The sequence below is a fragment of the Cyprinodon tularosa genome, unplaced genomic scaffold, assembly GCF_016077235.1.
Source record: "Cyprinodon tularosa strain WSP-4 unplaced genomic scaffold, ASM1607723v1 ctg472, whole genome shotgun sequence".
Lineage (NCBI taxonomy): Eukaryota > Metazoa > Chordata > Actinopteri > Cyprinodontiformes > Cyprinodontidae > Cyprinodon > Cyprinodon tularosa.
This window is the reverse complement of record NW_024039199.1, coordinates 239556-261271: the sequence shown is the minus strand read 5'-3', so window position 1 is coordinate 261271 and position 21716 is coordinate 239556. Positions and strand designations below refer to the sequence as shown.

The window sequence follows — 21716 nt, the reverse complement described above, 5'->3', positions numbered from 1 at the left end:
TTGTTTCTATTTATGTTCAGGTGAATTTAGTTAGTTTGGAAATTGGTGTTTGGTTTGGTTTATGTTAACTAGTCTCTATTTGTGTGTATTTGGTTGATTCATTTATTGTCTGTCAGAAAAAATGTCTGAAATAAATTCCTGATCATTCATTCATTCATTCATTCAAGCAGAGTTTTAGAGAGCTCCAAAGTATTTAGCAGCTAGCTATTAGAAGCTAGCTGACAGAGCGACAGCAGCTAACTACTGCCTGAATGAATATTATATCCTAAATCAATAAGTGGTCTGATAAAAGCAGATCTCCTCAGCTGTCTCCTCCCTCAGACCTCTCCTTTTCTCCTCCCTGTGCTCCTCAGACCCTCCAAACCAAAGGCAACAATGGAAGATCTATTGGAAGTCATTCAAGCATTGCATTGAAGATTTGACAGCCAAGATGAAAAGATGGCAGATGTGAACACCACATTAACCCAGAATCCAGTAATGATCAACAGTGTGGCCAAAGCTCTAGAACTGAATGCTGCTGAAGTGAAAGATTGAAAGGAGAAGAAGCTGCTTTGGAGTCTGAGTCTGTTGAACAGAGGATTTGTTGCACTGCAGGTTCATCCACTTCACTCCATTCCTTTCCTGCTGGAAGGAAAAATACAACTTTACAGCTTGAAAGACTTTTTTGTTCTTTATGTCGAGCTGTTATTGTTCAAAAAGCTTTGTTATTGTTCAAATGTGTATTTTATTTAAATGCTAGAGGACTCATGGATAGAGTGAAAAGAAAAGCATTATTTTTAATCTTGTAAAGGCCAAGGAGCTCAATGCACCTTTTTGCGGGAGACCTTCTCCTGTCACACAGATGCCCCCTTGTGGTCAAACCAGAGGGGAGAAAAGATCTTATTGAACCAAATGTTCTTCAAGTTTAGCCATCTGTGTTAATAAATGTCCTGCAGAGCTCGTTGCTACTAAAGCTGTTGAACTGGCTCACTGGATGCTTCTTCTCTTTAATGTTCAAGGGTATTCTGTCATTTTGGGCAAGATTTATGAGGATAAAAAACTAGTCAAAATAACTTGTTAATGTCAAAGTTAGATGATATTATTTCTGAATATAGGGAAATGAGCTATTCAAACTTTGTTGTGGTAGGGGGGAATTTATTAATCCTAATAACCTGGTAGAAGGATGGAGACAGAAACCCTGATGCGGTCACATGGATCAAAAGTAATGGCAGAACCACATCAGATCCATTTATGGTTAACTACACCAGAAGCGCTCAGATATCTTTCACATCTTCCTATTTCTGTTGCTCCTCTAACAGATCACTGTGATATATCACTCACATTCATTCAGTTATTGAAACAAATTTAAAAAAGATTACAGGAAATGTAATGCTGACTTATTAAAAGATGAAAAATATGTTTGAGTAATTAAAGAATTGATACATGAAATGAAAAATGACCAGACTATTGGTAACCTCAGGAAGAGATAGGAACACTTTAAATTCAGGTTTGGAGAATTTTCAGTAGCATTTAGTAAATTCAAATGCAAACAGCAAAAAGACTTTGAGAGTAAATTGGTGCAAAATGATTCATTTATGCAGCTAAACTGAAATGACTGAATCTGACAAATGTGACTTTGTAATATCATAAAAATCATTTAGATGTTATATATCATAAAGGACAAATGTGGCTTACATTAGATCTAGAGCTAAATGGATAGAAGGTGAAAAAAATAAATTTTTCCAATCTAGAAAAAAAAGGCAAGAAAGGAAAAATATACAGATAAAGAGATCTCAGAGGAAATATACAGATTTTTACTCCAATTAATATTCATCAGAGTACAGTTCTGTGAACTCAAATATTTTTCTAGCAGAGATTAAAAAACATTTTCCAAAGAATAGATTTCTCCTTTAAAGAAAGTCTGATGTCACAAAAACCAGCTACTGGGAAAGCATTGAGACGGTTTAACTACAGTATTTCACAAATATTTTGTGGAAGAACTAAAGAATTTCCTTTATGAACCGATGAATAACATTATTTACCAATTCATTAACATTTACAATGAAATAGGGACTCATTACTTTCATTCCAAAACCAGCAAATTATCAGAGATGCATTGAAAATCTTCATCCAGTCACTTAGAAAATATTTACACATGTGATTGCAGGCAGATTAATAGATGGTTTATTTCAGATAATAAGCGATACACCATCTTTTCTTCTTAAAGACAGATCTATTCCTAATAATGTGACACTGCTTTTAGATCTGCTGAATAATGAGCCTCTGGGGGGATGATGGGGCTCTGGGGGAGGATGATGGGGCCGTTCTGTTTTTGGACTTTTAGAAAGCATTCAATGTGGTTAAGCTCCCATTGATTATAGAAGCATTGGAGTGTTTTGGCTTTGGGGAAAGATTTATAAAAAACCAAAACGTTGCTTTACACAGACATCCATAGTTCAACATCTCTGCCTTCTGGAACAGCTAAAAGTTTTAGCATTCAAAGAGGAATATGCCAAGGCTGTCCTGCTTCTCCTCTGTAGTTTATTATTGTGGCAGAACTTTTAGCTATGGTTTTAAAAATGATGGGAACTCCCCTGGTAATTCCTCAGCTAGCAGATGACCAGTGTTGGGCACGTTACATTGAAAAAGTAATTAGTTATAGTTACTAGTTACTTCTCCCAAAAAGTAACTGAGTTACTAACTGAGTTACTCCACAATAAAAGTAACTAGTTCTTAGTAAAGGTAACTATTGCGTTACTTTTGCGTTTCTCGCCCCCGTAACCCTCACCACCCGGTCCCCACCTTCTCGCCGTGTGTTTCAAAGCCAGCTGAATAGAGCGGACGACAAAGACAAGAACCTGCAGAGAGTTTAGCATTTATTGCAACTCAGCGTAAATGACATCAGGGGGGAACGCGATGTGAAGTTTTTTAACAGGGCATTAAGATCTGGTGAGTATATGAAATTAATAACTGGGGATGTCTAATTCTGAAATCCTGTGTGTTTGGGTTGTTATAGATACTGTAACATCTATCTATCATCTATCTATCTAGATGTATACTCTGTGTGTGACATAAAATATGGATCTCCATCCCTGCCACAAAGGCCATCAAATAATGTTTAAAATAAAAAATACAGTAGGTTGAAAAGTAGTATCCATCCATCCATCCATCCATCCATCCATCCATCCATCCATCCATCCATCCATCCATCCATCCATCCATCCATCCATCCATCCATCCATCCATCCATCCATCCATTGCGCGCCTTTAGCGAGCATGCACGTTTCCTGTCGCTTGCGCGGTGACTCTTGCCGCCTGTGTGGAGATGCAGAGGGAACCGTTATGTGGTGGGGAAACGCAGCTCCACGTAACACCGGTATTTCCATGTGGAAAACGCTGTTTTGCTGCTAGAGTCATCCTCACTCTCCATCTCTCTGTGTGTGCTGTACGTTGACACCCACCAGCGGAAACACCCACCTACCCAACTGACAGACGGAATCTCACTATACATCAGCCATTCTCATCCTCCCCTCTCTCATGACAAGGCGCGCCTGGATGACCTAAAAAATAATCTTTAATATCTGTTAAACAAAAGTAGCACAAACAATATTTTTTTCTGCACAAATCTGCACTAACGTTGCACTAACCATTCAGTCTATTTGCAGAGTTTTTTGACGTGGGTGGGGTGTCAGCTTCATGCAGCTGCGCACGAGTCCTATCATGAAAAGAAGGTTAATTGTGCGACGTGAGTAATGCGCAGTAACGGGGTGTCTGCAATGGTAACTGCGTTATAGTTACAGTCAAAGTACTTAGTTAGATTACTCGTTACTAAAACAAGGTAACGGCGTTAGTAACGCCGTTACTTTCAACGCCGTTAGTCCCATCACTGTAGATGACACAGGCATGTTTTTAGATCCAAAGTTTTCTAAAGCTTCTGGCCGACATTCTGAATATAAGGACATGTGAAATGATGACTATTCATGATAGTTTACTTAACGCTGTTTGTTATATTTCAATCCAGAAAGAGGTTAAATTTTTAGGCATCAATATTTCCAAGGATAATGAATTAAGAGAAGTATCACACATAGAAAGAAACATTCAGAAAACTTCAATCATTTTCAACAGTTGGCTCCAGAGAGATTGATCTATTTTTGGACATATTTGACTCACTAAAATGGAAGGTGTCTCTGGGCTTATTTACCCAGCATACTCGTTATATATATAAGTGATTAAGAGGAGAAATCAAGACAATTTTAATTTGATTTTGGAGAAACATATGCCATTACACTAGAAGATCTGATGTAGTGAATTTTTGGAAGAAGGACATCTGAATGTGATGGATTTTGGTCCAATGAACGGCGCCGTCAGAGTCAAATGGCTACAGAGCTTCATTAGAAAAGGATGAGTCTCTGCTAGCATTTTTTAAACAGGTTGTGAAGAAATCTCCCATCAGCAGCCTGAATGATTACCGCCTGGTGGCCCTCACCCTGCTAATCATGAGGTGCTTTGAGAGACTGGTTCTTCAGCACATCAAGGACCATCTCCCCCCAGACCTGGACTCGACCAGTTCACATAGCAGGTGAACAGATCCACAGAGGACGCCATCACCGTAGCTCTCCACTCTGCACTGAACCACCTGGAGCAGCAGCAGAGCTATGTCTGGATGCTCTTTGAGGATTATTACAGCTCTGCCTTCAACACAATAATCCTGGTCAGACTGAGATGCTGGAGCAGAAGACACTCCAGAAGGAAATCAGAAAGATCTGATTGAAACTCCTGAAGAAAAGCTTCATCCTCTGATTGGATAAACCATCATTTCCTCACTGAGCTGTTTGCAGCAACAGATCAGAGGAGCAGAGCTGCCCAAACATCTGCATGAAACATCTGGAATAGAATCAAAAACATCCAAAAACTGCATCACAATGAAGCAAACAAGCAGCCTGAAAACTTTAGAATTGAGATTTATTTTAGATTTCTGGGTTACAGGCTGAAAATGAATCAGAGAGAAAAAATATCAACTTTACAGTTTGATCAGATTCAGATCAAACCTCCAAGAAGGACTAAATAGAGCTTAGTTTGAATTTCATCTCCATTGTTCCAAAGAGAAAAACAATATCACACACTAAATGACAGACAGAATCAAAGAAAGAGGAGAAAAATCTCTAAACTCAGACATCATCAGGATCCAGTCAGAGTCTCTTTAAACTCAAACCGCCGCAGCTTCAACCTCTGAGGATCATCAGGAAACAGATCAGCTTCTCTACTCCACTAAGATCATCACCTCCACTTCCTGCAGAGAGAAGAAGGATGAAAAGAGGAGATCAGTGAGTGTTTCCAGCCCCTCTCTCTCCACCAGCTGTCAGTCAGTAATGCAGCACATCCAGGATAAAGAGCAGCAGGGACTTCAGTCCTGTTCAGAGCAGCTGTGGAGCAGTTGGACTCACTCCAACCATCTACTTACAGAGTCTTCAGTTTGTATTCTGGACTCTCTACAAGATCCTGCAGCTGCTGAACATCTGACTCCTTCAGGTTGTTGCCACTCAGGTCCAGGTGTTCCAGATGTGAGGGGTTTGACTTCAGAGCCGAGACCAGAGCAGCACAGCTGATCTTTGACAAACTGCACCCAATCAATCTGGATAAAGAATAGAAAGATGTGAGCTGATCCAACAGGATGCAGGTTAGAACAGTCCTACAGAAGCAGTTAAAGAGCAATCATTAAAATTAATGCCAACATGCTGCTGCTCCATTAAAGACCAGCTAACTTCAGCAGAGAGGAGAAATCACACACCAGACAGAAGGAAAGTAAAGGTGCATGGAGGTTTATACAGTATAAACAGTGGTTATAAAATATAAAGAAACAGGTTATGGTACAGGGTATTAAATAGTAATTGCACATTAGATATTACACAAGTTATTGCCATTGTAATGTTGCATTGTAGAGTCTGGTGGCAGCAGGAATGTATGACCTGTGGTAGCACTACTTTAGAATAAACAAATATTCTACATCTTACATCAATGTCTGTAGGTTGCAGAGGGGAGACTGGAGAAACTCACTGAGCTCCTTCATTCCAGCGTCCAGGTTGGTTCCTCTCAGGTGCAGTTCTGTCAGATGGGATGGATTAGACTTCAGAACTGAGACCAGAGAAGCCCAGCTGATCTCTGACAAACTGCAGTGCCAGAATCTGAATAAAGAATAAAATATTTTAGCTGAATTCAACAGGATGCAGATTAAAACTTTCCATTAAAACATTCCAGCAGAATATGTGACCCCGGCACGTGATAAACACTAGTCCAAGGACCATTGCTTATTTTCCTCACTGACACTGTACTAGCCCAATCATACAGCATCACTGAACACATTCTCTCTTTGGCCAGGGTCACTGAATATAGTATAACACTGGCACGCAGCTGCTACCATGCAGAGATGGAGATAAAGCCCAGAGGAGTCGCTAGAAACTACAGGAACAAAACTCTCTATTCAAATGGCTCCAAAGGTGGAAAATGACAGTAAGGTTTGCAGGACAGGGCCTTCACTTAGTTAAATACTTTAACAAGTGGATTTTACAGGATAGAGGCCCTTTAAATAAAAAACTCCCAACAACTATTTTTATTTCGAGCTCCAAGCTGAACAGACGAAAAGCAGATTTGACCAGGTGATCTTCTTTCCCTCCTCATATTTCTCACTTCATGCTGTTCTTCTAAGTGACTCTAAATAAACTCTCACTTTCTCTGATCAGGGAGGTGATGTGAGGCAGAGCGCCATGATTTCAGCTCAAAGTTGACAGGAAGTGGCTCTTTTAGCAGCTAATTTGCACAGAGCAGCAACTTTTCTTTTCTAGCTGATGTCTAAGTGGTGAAAGTCTGTTTATTGGCCTCCAGAGGACTGGACTTTGTTCAGGAACACAGGCCCGTGACTGTAAACTAGGAGCTCCATGCAGGGACAGACTGGCAGTTTGTTTTTCCTTTAACGGGCAGAAAAGCTGCTCAGTCCAGGGATGTCGGCCTGCCTCCATCATTACACAGAAATAAAAACAACAACAAGCAAATAACCCTGCAGCAGGAGAACAGGGCTGATTTCAGAGCAGCAGATGGAGCCTGGTGCGTCTTTGATCACAGGAACAGAAAGAAACGGATCAATCCAGACCAAAGATAGAGATTAAACCTTAATACTGACTCAGAGCAGGAAAAATGGAAGTTACAGCTCAATCAGTTTATTTCATGTTTTGGAAATCTCTCATCATGAAAAAAAATAATCAAATGTGTTTTTAGGATCTGATCATTTGACAGATTCATTAAAATCTATTTAATCAGTTTCTGAGATTCTCTGACTTTAAAAATGTTTGTGAAAATGTTTATTGCTTAAACTAAATCTGATTATTTTTCCCTTTATCATTTTTTCATCTTACAAGTATATTGTGTATATTTTCTTTAAAGACGGGAGATAGAGGGATAGTTGACCTTCCCCATTCCCTCCTATAGAGGGCACCAGTGCTGCTGATTTAGACACATCACCCATTTAGTATTCAGCTCTGGGGTTCATGCCCATTGAATGGCAGCTCCCTCCAGACCAACGTGGATATTTGTTATTGATGCTGTAGGATCAGCATCTAACTGTTCAGCTGTTGAGGCCAGGAGAGGGACGGCAGGAAAAGCTACAGTTGAGCTGCTCTTTGCTTCTAAGTGTTGCAGGATGAACACTGGCAGCTCCACACAATCTGTCTATGGACACTGAACATGTAGGTCTAACACAAACCAATGTGTTGCTGCTCCAGTAACCTACACTGGGAAGATCCCTGGACCCCTGTTCTCTCAGCTTCTGCAGTGATTTGCAGTATCTGCTAAGTGTTACATGGCAGATCCCATGCGCCTTCACAACTGATCTGACTGACTGGCTCTTCTTTGTGACCTCATCAGATAACTTTTTTTAAAACATCTGCAGGCAAACCTCTATCAGTCTTTCATATCCACTGCGTAGGCATTCTGTAAAATTATTAAAATATAAATGGTCTTAGTTGTATGTAACAGGATGATTGTAAGACTTTTCAAAGATGTGTTACAACCCACCCCAACCCTGTCAGCCATGTTTAGCTAGCTGTACTAGCATAGTGTTTTAAACTTAGCACAAGCAAATGCATCACATTTTGCCTGAAAAATTACTCTTTCATCTCATGTAAATAATATGCTTTTATCTGCAACAGTATAAGAACTAAACAAAATATAGTCATGGTCATAAAATTGACTTTCTCACCTCAAAATCTATTTTTTCTCCCAAGTATCTGCATGTGTCTGTTTCCAGCCTTGACAATCACAACATGGGATTGGGGTTGAAGCGTGTAAACACTGAAAAGTTCACGTGACTCGTATGTTATCCCTGATTAGTGGAACTGGTGAGGTTACAACTCTCCCTAAGTAGAATCATGCATCTGGTGGTGGCGGGGTGGGGTGGGTGGTTGTCACAACTCAAAAATGTTGAGAACCAGTGACTTAGAGGAGGGCCCCTGATCAAAGTGATGTTACTGTACTGTAATGTACTGGATGTAATGTTATTAGAATAAACAAATATTCTACATCTGACCTCAATTTCTGTAGTTTGCAGAGGGGAGACCGGAGAAACCCACTGAGCTCCTTTATTCCAGGGTCCAGGTTGGTTCCGATCAGGTCCAGTTCTGTCAGATGGGATGGATTAGACTTCAGAGCTGAGCCCAGAGAAGCCGAGCTGATCTCTGACAATCTGCTGCCATCAAATCTGAATAAAGAATACAAAATTTTAGCTGAATTCAACAGGATGCAGATTAAAACTTTCCATTAAAACATTCCAGCAGAATATGTGACCCCGGCACGTGATAAACATTAGTCCAAGGACCATTGGTTATTTTCCTCATATTAAAGTAAACAAAAAGTAAATAAGTCAGAAATAAAAAGCTGCTTAAGTTCAGTAACTAAGTATTTGTGTATCCAAGCGACTCTGAAAGCTTAGAGATTGAAGAGGATGGGTTCTCTTTGACCCGCTCCAACAGAACAGCAGCTCCAGGACAAAGATTTCATGTCTTTGTCTTTTCTTCCTAAACATTAGTTTTTAGATCATTTTATTTGATTCTAGTTATTCTAACATGTTTGTGGTTCTGGTTCTACTCTAGAGGAACCAAATGTCATTCTGGATGGAAAGATGTGAATCAGAAATGAGAAATAAAGCCATCTTATCTTGTCTTATCATCTGAATCTTTCCCAAATCAAACTGAAACATCTCCACCATTACTTAACATCATTTGGCTGATTTTCCTCCATTAGTCCAAAACATTTGAAACTTTGAACATCTGGAAAATAAAGTTTAATATTTAGAACATCTGGAGCAGGAAATTAATTCATTTACAAGGTAAAATGTCTGAGAAATTGTACTCTGACATTTGGACAGCAGCTGTTTTTAAAGAAAATATATTAGAATAATATGATGAATTAAAATCAGCATTAAAGTATCAGTGAATGATGTAGATTGAATAAACAGAGAAAACTCACTCCAGTTTCTTCACTTTGCAGATTGAACTCTCCAGTATCTCACTCAGATGCTTCATATCAGAGTCTCCAAAGGATCCAATGATTGTCTCTATTTCCACTTCAGTCAGATGAAGGTTGGACTTCAGAGCTGAGGCCACAACTTCACATTCAGCCTCATTGAGAAAACAGCCACCAAGTCTGTGAATAGAGGAGAATAAAGTCAGTTCTAATGAAATCAGCCAAGGTTACTGATGTCAAACCTGTGATGGTTTCTAACAAGCTTCTCCTGTAGCGTTGGAAGATGGAAGGATGTGATGATGAGGAGGATGAAGAACATCTAAACTGGGAGGATGAATGTAGCTGGAAATAATCCCAGCAGGTAGGGCTGGAAAAGCCCATATCAATATGAATTTTGATTTATTTAAAGTGAAAATCTGAGAACAAAACAGTGTCTGGAACAGGTGAAACCAATATATAATGTTGAAATCCAATGTGTTTCTGCAATACTTTATTCCTCCACCAGATGGCACTCACATGGGAGCTGATCCACAGAAACCTTTTCTGGACAAACCATTCAATGAAATGATGTGGCTTATTACCCTGTTAGCCTGTCGCTCCCATTTAATGTAGTTTGCTGAGTAATTATTTGATCACAGGAATGGAGGATTACTGATGTTCACTGTTTGGCTCTTCTTGCTACTAGTTCAAGATGTTCAAGGCTCATTATGTCACTAAAATAAGGTTTGGCAGCTAAAACTCTAAATGTTTTAGTTTATAGTTTAAAGAACCAGCCTAGTTTCTCCCCTGGTGTTAAACTGTTGCTGTTGGATTATGTGGAGCTTTAGCCACTAAGAAAAGGAGAAATTGATGCCAGAGACGGATAAATCACTCTGAATAATGTTTCCTCCTCACTTCTGAGATGATGGTTACGCTGCTGCCATATACTATGACATATATCCCCACAAGCTTACCTTTCAGAACGTCCATGGATGTATCTCTGCTGTTAGTAAATAAAACAAATAGTTTATGAAATCATTATTTTGAATAAGTTTTCTTTTTTTTTGCATTAATTTCAAATTTAGCAGCTGTGGCCAATTTTTCTTCATGGCAGCAGCCAATTAATCCTTTAGATGGTGGCAGTAAGTTGTTCACTCTTTGTAATTTGATCTGCAACACTGCAGACTAAATGCATTGCAGTGTAGCTGCCTGATTATTTAGTCTCTGGTTCTCATTTCAATTATTAAAATAGCATTTTTTTTACTGTCCTTAAGAATAATTATGTGAATGTCAGAGAAACTCAAATTTTATAATAATGTTCCTTGATCAGGCAAAAAACAATAAATAATTCCCCCATGGACCAAAAAACATCTCCATATTTATCACAACCCAATGTAGGTGAGTATGTGACTGAGAATTTCCAAAGGCAGAAAGCAGTGAAAGTTCTCCCAGTAATTAGAAGAGGCTGGAATGTCTAAAGTGTTAAAGCTCCTGTCTCTACAGGTCTTTATGGAGGGCATCTATTAGCTTCAACAAAGGCAGCAGATGAAGTGTTGATGAGGAAAATGGTTCCAAACTCTGGAAGCAGAGTTCTCACAGCTTTGGGAGGATCTGACAGAAACTAGGACTCCTACAGAAATGACATTTTCTGAAACCAGACACACATCAACACATTTTGGCTCTAATTTACAAACTCAAAGGGAAATCTGTGGCAGGAAGAAAAGTTGCTTCTGGATCCAAACAACTCATCTCCATGGCAACAGCAGCAATGCAGGGATTGATCTGAATGGTCCAAGTTTCCATCAAAGATAAACAGTAATTTTATAAAAACAGTCAAAGAGACTAAAAAGGTGAATTCTGGGCTAACAGTCCAATGAGAGAAGAGGAGTTTAAAGGTTCTGATGGGTCTCTGGCTGATTGGATCTTTAGAGAAAACACAGATTTTCTACATTCTGAAGGTTTTCTATTCATTTCAATGGAAGATGGAAACTGATCCAAAGTGGAATATTTTGAAAATGATCCAAATCTCTAAACACCAAAAGCTCCAGCAGAGCTGTCCTGAAGAAGCTGAACGTTTAGATCTTTAAATGGTTGAAATAGTCCAAGGGATGAAGGAAGAAGTTAAAGAGCAAAAACATCCAGAAGCAACTAGAACCATGAAGAAGAACCAGGAGGACAATAGAGCTGAATCAGCATCACACCATGAAGACATCTGGACTCACCGAGCCTTTCTGCAGTTCCTCACAGCTGGAACCAGTCTCTGTCGTCCTCCAGATGATGTGTTGTACTTCTTCAAGTCTAACTCATCCAGAACCTCATCGGACATTTGCAGCATGTAGGCCAGAGCTGAGCACTGGGTCTCTGAGAGCTTCTTCCCTGATTTCAGGAGCTGTTGGATCTCCTGATAAACTGAGAGGTCCTTCATCTCCTGACGACAGTGGAAGATGTTGATGCTTCTATCAGGAGAGATTCTATCATCAGTGTTCATCTGCTTCAGATTGTTGATGACTCTCTGGATGGTTTCTGAATTGTTCTCCATCTGACCCAGCAGGCCTCCTAAGAGGCTCTGGTTGGACTCCACAGAGAGGCCATGAAGGAAGCGAGCAAACAGGTCCAGGTGGCCATTTGGACTCCTGAGGGATTTCTCCATGGCTTTCTTCATGAAGTCCTCCAGAGATGTTTCTCTGTATTTTTCTCCCAGGAAGTTCTCCACCACCTCTGTGTTCCTGCTGGTGAAGCAGTGGAGCATGTAGACTGCAGCCAGAAACTCCTGGAAGCTCAGATGAACAAAGCAGTAGACTAGTTTCTGGAAGATCACGCTCTCTCTTTTGAAGATCTCTGTACAAATTCCTGAGTACACCGAGGCCTCTGTGACATCCAGACCACACTGCTCCAGGTCTTCTTGGTAGAACATGATGTTTCCTTTCTCCAGATGTTCCAAGGCCAGCCTCCCCAGCTTCAGGAGAACTTCCCTGTCAGCCTCCATCAGCTCCTGTGGACTCGTCTCATGTCCTTCATGGTACTTGTTCTTCTTCCTCCTGGTCTGGACCAGCAGGAAGTGTGAGTACATGTCAGTCATGGTCTTGGGCAGCTCTCCAATCTGCTCTGTGGTCAACAGGTTCTCCAGAACCGTAGCAGTGATCCAGCAGAACACTGGGATCCCACACATGATGAAGAGGCTCCTGGAGGTCTTGATGTGGGAGATGATCCTGCTGGCCTTCTCCTCTTCATCACTGAACCTCCGCCTGAAGTACTCCTCCTTCTGGGCATCGGTGAAGCCTCGTACTTCTGTTACCCTGGAAACACTGGAAGGAGGGATCCGATTGGCCGCCGCAGGTCTGGAAGTAATCCAGACGAGAGCCGAGGGAAGCAGGTTCCCCTTGATGAGGTTCATCAGCAGAACGTTGACTGATGACTTCTGTGTGACGTCAGAAACAAGCGGACTGTTGCTGAAGTCCAGAGAAAGTCTGCTTTCATCCAGGCCGTCAAAGATGAAGAGAAGCTTCCAGACAGACAGCTTCTCTGCTGGGAGCTTCTGGAGGTTTGGATGGAAAACATGAAGCAGCGTGAGAAGACTGTGCTGCTGATCTCTGATCAGGTTCAGCTCCCTGAAGGAAAGCAGAACCACCACACTGACATCTTGGTTCTCCAAGCCCTCTGCCCAGTCCAGAGTGAACTTCTGCACTGAGAAGGTTTTTCCAACACCAGCGACGCCGTTGGTCAGAACCACCCTGATGGCTCCATGTTGGTCAGGGACGGCTTTAAAGATGTCATGGCACCTGATTGGAGAATCATGGAGGTTCTGGATCTTGGAAGCTCTCTCCAGCTGCTGCACCTCATGTTGGGCATTAACATCTTCACTCTGTCCCTCTGTGATGTAGAGATCAGTGTAGATGCTGTTGAGGAGGGTTTTACTTCCCGTTTCATCACTTCCTTCAGCCACACGATTGTATCTCCTCCTCAGATTGATCTTATGTTCCTCTAGAACCTCCTGCAGACCAACATCTGCTGAAACACAGAAGAAAAGACGACTGAAGGAAAAAAGCTGATTTAAAGATGAAGCTGGAACCAAACCATCTGGAACATTAGGAGGTGTTATCATTAGAAAGTCTCTTCCTTCACTTGATCTGATGCTAAACGATCTGATCTGTCCTCAGAAGCAGAACCTTGTTCAATTGTCAGACAGCATCTTTCTGCCTCTGTTTTGTGTTCAGTATCTGTTTACTGTTAGGATCTGATTCCCAAAGCAGAGAAGATGAAGAAATGCTGACAGAAACCAGCAGCAGCTTTCAGCAACATCAACTCTTTAGCATCATGTCACCATTGTCCTCATTGGACTGGTTCTATTGGACCTTCTGCAACAAACACAGCAGCTCCAGAAGAGGCAGAGAGAAAGAAAAAGGTTTCCTCAGCATTTTCCAGTATTAATGAAGGGAAATAGAGAAAATGCTCTAATCTAGCAGAACAACTGTCATGGTCCATGTTCTGTGTTTCTTTGTTTTCCCTGTTCTTCCTCTGATTGGTTTCTCCCTCCTTCATTTATCCAGCTGTCCATAGTTCTGTAATTACCCCTGCATGCCTTTAAGTTCCTGTTTGTTCCCTGTGGCAGTCTTATACATGTCTTAACCTTGTCGTCTCATGGTGTTCCTGGTTCAGACTGTGTGTATTAAACTGACCTTTCTTCTATGAGGAGGTGTCCTGCATCTCATCTGGATCCTGTTCCTCACCTGTCCTACACCGAGCTCATTGGAGCAGCTAGTGTTCACATTTAAAAGTCATTTCTCTCTCAGATACTGGATTGGATGCTTTTAAAGAATAACTGCAGACTGAAAATAACATGGGACTGATTTGGTCCTTTAGGCGATTGTTAGAATGATTCCATGGTGTAAATAGAAATATCTATCCTGTAATCAGTGATCTATTGTCAGAGGAAATACTGGTTTCTATCTCTCCGACTTTCCTTCCTTCTTCTTGGAAAAGAATCAGATCAGCAGGTTGCTTTCTGCACCTTTTTGTTTTCATGCATCAAAATAACTTCCAGTTTTAAGGAGATGTTTAGTTTTAAGGCATTTAGCCTAAAGGACTGAAAACAGAACCAGTTCAGCAAACCCAATAGGTTGTTGGGTTGAACACAGACGATTTATTTACAGCATCTGGAATTACAGAGATTTAGTTGGAATAATTGATCCCAGAAAGACTTTGAAAAGCTTCAGTCTCCAAATCCAACTAAAGACGTGGAATTGGTTCAACAGAGACGATAGAAGGAAGCTCTGATTGGAGATGTTCAGTCTTACCTGCTGCACAGCTGCTCTGATTGGCTGTCAGAGGTCCAGCTCCGGTTCTGGCTCTTTTCCCACACTGGGGGCAGGAGGAGGGTCCTGATGGAGCAGACTGGACCCTGTAGGACCTGATGCACTGTCTGCAGAACCGGTGTCCACAGCTGGTAGAGACTGGATCCATCAGGAGGTTCTGGCATAAAGTGCAGCAGTTCAGCTGCTCCTCCTCACAAACGCTGCTCCTCTTCCTCCGTCTGTGGAGACATTTCTTCATCACTGAAATAGTTCACTACCAACAGGGTGGGGGGTGTCCTACTGAAGCTGAAGATGTTCATGAAGGTCAACTACAGAGGACCAGAAGCTGGGTGGATGATGTCTGGTTTACAGGATTGTATTGTATTGTATTGTGTTGTATTGTATTATATTGTTGTTATAATCTATTAGGGATGGACGTTAACTTGCACAAACTCATGTCTAATAAATAAGTAGTATAATCAGGGATTGTTGTCATTAGGAACCAGCATTTGTTCCAAGAAGCTCTGTGTGTGAGTCATGTCTTTATCCTGCTCCTTCCCTCATGGTTGGATAACTGCAGAGGTGGATAATCCAGGTGCAGAAAGTAAAAAGTCTGTACAGAGATCAGTTCCAACCATTTGCATTTCCATCTCCATCATTCAGACTAATCAGCAGAGGGGCTGATCACCTGGTTAAGTGAACAGGATGAAGGAAAACAAGGCAGGGTTTTTACTTTCTGGACCTGGATGATCCACCTCTGGAAAACTGTAAAAGCGACGTTTCTGCAGATGAAGATTTCATACATGCAGCTCACAGATTACTTATTATTCATTTTCCTTCCTCCTCCATCCTTGATGTCTCCTCTTTACCTCATATTAGATTCTGCTTTTCCAGGTCTGAAACTTTCTGTCCTTAGAACCAGTATAAACAGCAGCAATGGCTTCAGATATGACCAATATTTATCATTCTGGGAAATTACCCCAGGAAAACTAAATATGGAGCACAAGATGGAGCATAAGGCATAAAAATATTAAATATGCTAACATTATTTGTGAAAAAAACTCATCCAAAGCCAATTGTAGAACATGGCATCAAATAGAGTTCCACATATTTGATGCTATTTGGACACAATCAGCAGTTTAAAAAGCTACCAAGGTGTTTTGGAGGCAAAATCTAACAATCAATCAACACAACTTAATATATAGAGCAACTTTTCTTGTGTTCTTCAAACGGTTTCTCTGGTTAATAAAAACATTGATATCAATAATAATTAAAAAAAACTCTGCTATAAGTCCAGCAGATCATGACTCAATCAGTCGGATTCATCAGAGAGGATACCTTTGTTTAAGCTCTTCTTTTCTTCATCCTTGTCAGGTTAACCAGACGAGAGCCGAGGGAAGCAGGTTTATAATGTTTAAACATGATTATAGCATCAAGTAGCAGAGGACTCACCTTAGATCTGCTGCTCCAGGATCATTACTGAACCATAGAAGAGGATCTTTGGACCGGTCACTCTTCATAGAAATAAAGCTGGGTGATAGAGACCCTGCTCTGTTCTCCTCTGTGTTCCTCCACATGTTCCTCTGTGTGTTCCAGCCTGAATCCCATCTAAGAAGGAAATAAAGACTCTTAGTTAACATGTGGTGCACTCTCAGTTTAAGTAATTCACTTTTCTGTTTGTGCTTTTGCTGCTTTCCAGATCTTATTTTTATTCTGTATTTGTTCTCTGCAGTGTTGTTTCTGACATCCCCTTAGATTTAGTCTTAGTTTTAGTCTTCAGGATGAAAACTATTATCAGTTTTAGTCACATTTTAGTCATTACTATACGTATCTGATAGTGTTAGTCGGTTTTAGTCACTAAAAATCAAAAAGGTTTTAGTCTAGTTTTTGTGAGTTTTATCATCCAATTTATAAAATAGTTAACCTTTAGAATTTTGAGTGGCAACCAGATTCTCTACTAGACTGACAGCTCTAGCCTAGATACAACAGTTGCTGGGTATAGAATGCTGCCGTGAAGTTCATCATTTCTATAAGGCAGAAAACTGATTTCTACAATTCAAATAAACGTTTTTAGAAATTAATGCCTACTTTATAAAAAAGTGTCTCACAAAATCTGTGAAAATAGCAGATCTAGTTCAACACATCATATTGGTTAATATAGCAGACAAACAAGCTAACAAAATGTACAATAAAGGAATAGTTTTAGATATGCAAGGTTTCCATCCCAAAGCAAGCACTTTCTGATCTACTATAAAATATGCATTACACACAGATCAATGAAACTTCATTCCTACAAAATAAGCAAAGAACAAAAACATTCTTCTTTCTACTTTGTCAATTTTGGCTTTATTTTTCTTAATTCTGCTCAGGGTTCAAAGTACATTTAAATTCATAAAGATCAGATATAAAAAAAATAAACACAGTACCTACACAATTGCCTTGTAATGCCATGGTAATCTGGACAAAGATTTCAAAAATATGTTAACTAAAATGAAATATTCAAATAGATAGAAACAAGAACTATGAGAGAGACATATTCAATGCAATATGCACCTTTTCATCTGGGTGTTTATCTGAAAATAAACAGTATGCAATGAAATATGTTCTTAGGATATAATTAGGGATTCATTTTGGTAGAAATTCAAGAAGGTTTAGCATCACCTCTTGTGAGCTATATCTTAATAGATAGACAACAATATTTTTTATGCTTGGCACAGGATGATCAGCCACATTTAGTTCATTAAGTAGTGAGCGCAGAAAGAGCCATACTGCTGAGAGCCAACCATCAGTTTGGAGCGTGAAGATATTTATATACATCTTTAAGCTAAAAGAAGTATAGAGCTAAGTTAAAGCTGCAGCAAAACTTATTGTTCATATTGAAGAAGTATATGTCATGTATAATCTAAGGATGGGCAGGAAATATATTATTCCCAGGTGTTAGGCCAAAGCTCGCAGAGGGGAGGATGAAATCTCTAGATTAGAGGTTAGAATGACCTTGCTCGCACACACACGTAGAAAAAAGCTGATTAACAGTGGAGCAGAAAGGCAGGAAGCAACTCCATATTTGGAGATAGGAAGTAGGGAGTATGCTCATTCTGTGGGACTGTCTGTGTGAAACTGTAAGATGTTCCCATATGAAGATAATAAAAAGAGCCGGTTTTGCAGGGGGGGTCAGAGTTGCTGTTCGTAGATGCGTGCTGCTGATGCTCCTCTCTCTAACACTCCATCTCAGTTAAGTTACCTGCACTCGAATTAACCGACCCGGGGGAAAACCATGATGGTGTTTTTCAACAATTTGGGGGCTTGTCTGGGATTCCGGGCGTCAGGATCGATTGGACATCGGACTCGGACGAACGGACGAAGGACACAGGCTAGCCAACAAAAACGTAAGCAGAACCTGTTTAATCAAATCGGCATTTTGGGTTTAGAACAACTAAATTAAGTGTCCTGTGTCCTAGTAAGCCTAAGTCTATAAAAGAAAATAGAGGGAGTGATATAAAACAATGTTTGGATGGTTGTAAGTAGCCCCGTGAGTTTAAAGATAACGAGGCCAGGCAGAGAAGTCTTGTGAGTTAAAGATAATGAGACCAGGGTTTAAGTAAACAAGTCCAGGTAAAAGAAAATAGAAAGTGAAGTTTCTTGAGTGTAGCGGCTCACGGCGAGTTCCTGACGAGGGATTGTCTTCAACTGGGTTAGAGGCCCAAGGAAGTGAGAAAACCTCAAACATAAGTTTCTTGAGCGTGCTGGGTCCAGCGAGTCCCTGACGAGGGGTCATCTTCAGCGAGGATGTGAGAACCCTCGAATTCTACATATAGATTGAGCCAAGACCAGGCAAAAAAAAAAATAATCCTGTGAGCTTAAGATATCTTTGTTAAACCGTGAGCTGTACAAAAAACAGCAAGACCAATGAAATATGTAAAATAGAAACAGCAAGAACAGACATTGATTAAAGGTAAAAATAAATTAATTGGGTACACGCAGCCCAACTATATTAGATAATCTTTAACTGTGTTTTCTTGGAAAATGTATGATGTGTTACTGATATTATGAGCTGTATGATCTAAAATATTTTGTACCTTAAAATTTTGGTTGTTAACTGTGCAAGTTTGGACAGGAGGTCCGTAGTCAGAAAAGGGAGTCAGAAAAGTCGGGACAAGGGCTGGTTCTGTTGTTCCCATGGAAGTTTTCTGATAATTTAAGGTCCCACATAGGCTGTTAGAAAAAGGCAAGTGTTGCAGCTGAGATGAAAAAAGAGCATCAGGAGACAGAGTTAGTAACAAAGCAGGGAGAGAAAAATTATCACTTTATATCTGCAAAAGACATCTGCTTTCACTTCTAATTGCTACTGTGTCCCATTTTCTAACTAAAAAAGTGTTAATTGTGCCCAATGTTTAAACATATTTGGTTGATAAGTTGTTAATTGCTACAGAAGAAGTTGTTACATAAACTGCGGATATAAGACGAGTTTAAATTTTGTAAGGAGACGTTTAAAAGCTTCAAAACACATCTTCTTTTCCTTTTTCTTTTTCTCTCAAAAAGAAAAAAGCGCCCTCCCTCTTCCTCTCTCCTCGCACTATGAGCCTACTGACTGTGCTCTGACACACACACCCTCGAAGATTTAACACTAAAAATCCCGGAGCTAGGAGAATTTTGGTCAGCCTCAGTCCCCCGCAGTAATTATCAACTCATGAATCCCTTTTCGGATGTAAATGCCCCATTAGCGCTGTGGCTTGAGAAACATTCCATGCCCTTCAGTTTCAGTTTTGGCTCGTCTCTCTCTTTGATACTGTTTTACCTGAGAGCAGGGGGGGGGATCATATATGTAATTAAATATAACTAGTTCTACGTCATCAGTGTCACTAACAGCGCAATGATTTCAGCGCAGCCGCCAGCACAGCGATCACACAATAACTGATCTGTACAATGAAAACAGCTGCATGAGGTGGAACACTGTAAAAAGCAATACCATTTATACAATAATGACCATTTATAAAATAATAAGCATTATTTATTTGGAGGGAAATATAACTCAGGCAATCTTTCCTCTGCTGGCAATATATGCACAAATTCGGCTTTTCCGGATTAATAACTCGTCGGCGAATTATTTATTCTACAAAACAGACACCACAGCAAGCCATACAGTGAGCTACAACCGTAGTTTCCTAAAAGCGAGTCTCCTATCGCACTGGGAGAATTACATTGGACCCTATGGGGATCTCACTGCTCCAAAAATATGCAGGAGGAGCGAGCTCTGCAAGTTGCAAAATAATCAGAGAAAAATATTCAAAAGCATCACCAAGGAGATGTGGATTATTATCAAACTTATTGGATTCGAAAATAATACTTTTCTGAGGAATTTCCAAAGCCTAAATGACAAAGGATGCCTACACTCACCGGCCACTTTATTAGGTACCCCATGCTAGTAACGGGTTGGACCCCCTTTTGCCTTCAGAACTGCCTCAATTCTTGGTTGCATAGATTCAACAAGGTGCTGGAAGCATTCCTCAGGGAGTTTGGTCCATATTGACATGATGGTATCACACAGTTGCCGCAGATTTGTCGGCTGCACATCTATGATGCGAATCTCCCGTTCCACCACATCCCAAAGATGCTCTATTGGATTGAGATCTGGTGACTGTGGAGGCCATTTGAGTACAGTGAACTCATTGTCATGTTCAAGAAACCAGTCTGAGATGATTACACCTTTATGACATGGCGCATTATCCTGCTGAAAGTAGCCATCAGAAGTTGGGTACATTGTGGTCATAAAGGGATGGACATCCTCAGTCTCAACCACGCTGTGCATGCTGCTGAGAACGTAAACTGCCTTCTTCCGTTTGGGCGCATACACTGTAAGTGTGGCACCAGTGATTGAAAACACCTGAGTGGTGAATTCAGTGCGATCCATCTTTCTAGTGGATTGAGGAATTTCCCGGCGTCTCTTGTTTACTGTGGCATTGAAACGATGCTCAATTGGTACCAAGGGGCCCAAAGAGTGCCAAGAAAATATTCCCCACACCATGACACCACCACCACCAGACTGAACCATTAATACAAGGCAGGATGGATCCATGCTTTCATGTTGTAGTCGCCAAATTCTGACCCTACCATCCGAATGTCGCAGCAGAAATCAAGACTCATCAGACCAGGCAATGTTTTTCCAATCTTCTATTGTCCAATTTCGATGAGCTTGTGCAAATTGTAGCCTCAGTTTCCTGTTCTTAGCTGAAAGGAGTGGCACCCGGTGTGGTCTTCTGCTGCTGTAGCCCATCTGCCTCAAAGTTGGACGTACTGTGCGTTCAGAGATGCTTTTCTGCCCACCTTGGTTGTAACGGGTGGTTATTTGAGTCACCATTGCCCTTCTATCAGCTCCAACCAGTCTGGCCATTCTCCTCTGACCTCTGGCATCAACAAGGCATTTCCGCCCACAGAACTGCCGCTCACTGGATGTTTTTTCTTTTTCGGACCATTCTCTGTAAACCCTAGAGATGGTTGTGCGTGAAAATCCCAGTAGATCAGCAGTTTCTGAAATCCTCAGACCAGCCCTTCTGGCACCAACAATCATGCCACGTTCAAAGTCACTTAAATCACCTTTCTTCCCCATACTGATGCTCGGTTTGAACTGCAGGAGATTGTCATGACCATGTCTACATGCCTAAATGCACTGAGTTGCCGCCATGTGACTGGCTGCTTAGAAATTAAGTGTTAACGAGCAGTTGGACAGGTGTACCTAATAAAGTGGCCGGTGAGTGTATACTCTGGGTGTGACATAAAATATGGATCTCCATCCCTGCCACAAAGGCCATCAAATGATGTTTAAAATAAAAAATACATTAGGTTGAAAAGGCAGAGTATCCATCCATCCATCCATCCATCCATCCATCCATCCATCCATCCATCCATCCATCCATCCATCCATCCATCCATCCATCCATCCATCCATCCATCCATCCATCC

At 40.8% G+C, this 21716-nt stretch overlaps 1 protein-coding gene across 1 annotated transcript; it reads right to left on the bottom strand.

The window, feature by feature from the left end:
- Positions 1-4945: 4945 nt before the first annotated feature.
- LOC119794247 (NACHT, LRR and PYD domains-containing protein 3-like) lies at positions 4946-16357 on the bottom strand. Its single transcript, XM_038301710.1, has 8 exons — positions 16212-16357; positions 14763-14998; positions 11691-13476; positions 9493-9669; positions 8555-8725; positions 5991-6161; positions 5441-5611; positions 4946-5269 (listed from the first exon to the last, which is right to left on the bottom strand). Exons 1-8 carry the CDS (start codon positions 16334-16336, stop codon positions 5257-5259), a joined length of 2850 nt encoding a protein of 949 aa, XP_038157638.1. The 5' UTR covers positions 16337-16357; the 3' UTR covers positions 4946-5256.
- Between the last annotated feature and the right edge of the window lie 5359 nt (positions 16358-21716).

Bases quoted from the DNA above. Each gene is read 5' to 3' on its own strand.
- LOC119794247 (XM_038301710.1), bottom strand. From the start codon at position 16,336: ATGTGGAGGAACACAGAGGAGAACAGAGCAGGGTCTCTATCACCCAGC. The intron at 14,999-16,211 runs GTGAGTCCTCTG...ATGTCTCCACAG, and splicing joins CCTGGAGCAGCAGATCTAAG to ACGGAGGAAGAGGAGCAGCG. The intron at 6,162-8,554 runs GTCAGATGTAGA...TTCTTTATTCAG, and splicing joins TGCAAACTACAGAAATTGAG to ATTCTGGCACTGCAGTTTGT.